Below are 1,398 nucleotides of genomic sequence, written 5' to 3' on the forward strand. Positions count from 1 at the left end.
CTTTGTGTGTTTTTGTCACTTTTACAGTGGATTGCATCAACTCTGTTACATCCAGAAGGGAAACTTCACCAAAGTGAAACATAAATTCAGTTCAGTGAAATTTATTTTCAAACCAATTTATTCAATTTCAAATTCTGCACATTCAGATTCAACCCTGCTGGCACAACATTTATCACATATAAACACTCAGACGACCTCTGCAGCTGCAGCAGAAGTTCTGACCCCTGAACACCAACGTTTAACCCAGACGCTCAGACTTAAAGCTCTGGATCAACCTGATCTCCGGTCCTACCTTGAACTCCTGCAGCTGCTGTTTGATCACCTCCACCTCCGAGCCCACCACGCCCTGCGCGTTCAGACCCTCTTCGGCTCGTCCCAGCAGGCCTTGCAGCTCCGCCCCCAGCCTGTAGAAGTCCTGAACCCTCCCAGCGGCATCCTGGATCTGGTCCAGGCGGGCCTGGCCGCGCTCGCTCAGCTGATGGGCGGGAAAACGGAACGTGACTCAAACATTAAAAAACTAAAAAACCACCGGTCCGGTTTGTYTCTGCTCACCTTGCCGGCCTGGCGGCTCAACGCCTCCGCCTCCCTCCTGAGGGCCAGCAGGTCAGGGGAGGAGCCCTCCCGCCTCAGCATGGCGGCGCAGTCGGAGGCGTGACCCTCCAGCTCCGCCCTGAGGTYGGCCAGGCGGGACAGGAAGCCCTTCACGGCGTCCGCCTGAGAGGCCAGGGAGTCGGCGTCCCGTCCCACGGGGCTGAGCGAGTCCAGCTCGTCGTCCAGGTCGGCCAGGCGGGAGAAGACGTCCCGCACGTGAGCCTGGACCTCGCCCACGCCCTGGAGGCGGGACTCCAGGGAGGAGCAGCACGTCTCGATCTGACGGAGGACGACAGGAAAGACATCAGGACAAAAAGACTCCAGCATTTTAACTCAAAATCAGCTAAAAGCTGGTGTGGTAGCAGCCGAGTGCTAACAGGAAAGCTGTTTTCTCAGGATCGAAAATAGATTTATTGTCAAAAAGAAAAAATCAGTAGGTCCTATGGATGGTTCTTTAGTGAAACATTTCATCTCTCCTCCAAGAGACTTCTTCAGTCTGATGAGTTTCAGGTGAACTCAGCCTTATAAGCTCCGCCTCCACATGGTGGACAAACAGGTTAGTCACATGCAAAAGAGGGCCATCGCTTAACAATAGGCTTGATTAGTTCTATTGTTCATAGAGGGTCATGTGACCCATCAGCTGACTTATTGGTTTGGATGCTGTGGTTCTTAGATGTAGTGTCATGTGTATGTTGTGAATGCAGACGGGGCTCAAAGTCTCCTTGTTTTTGTTTTTTCCCTCTTTGTGTTGGTATCATTGGGGCCCTGATTCACACCTTTTGCTCACAGGGGGCGGAGTCATACTAA

General features: G+C 52.6%; 1 protein-coding gene across 1 annotated transcript in view; it reads right to left on the reverse strand.

Annotated features, from left to right (window-relative positions):
• Nucleotides 1-1,398, reverse strand: part of macf1a (microtubule actin crosslinking factor 1a) — a gene marked incomplete at its 5' end in the record, with an annotated part of 93,266 nt that overhangs the window by 62,993 nt on the left and 28,875 nt on the right. Inside the window, 2 exon segments of the mRNA XM_014024456.1 lie at nucleotides 293-475; nucleotides 553-870. Coding sequence (XP_013879910.1) covers nucleotides 293-475; nucleotides 553-870 — 501 coding nt within the window.

This window comes from Austrofundulus limnaeus, unplaced genomic scaffold (assembly GCF_001266775.1).
Source record: "Austrofundulus limnaeus strain Quisiro unplaced genomic scaffold, Austrofundulus_limnaeus-1.0 Scaffold424, whole genome shotgun sequence".
Classification (NCBI taxonomy): domain Eukaryota; kingdom Metazoa; phylum Chordata; class Actinopteri; order Cyprinodontiformes; family Rivulidae; genus Austrofundulus; species Austrofundulus limnaeus.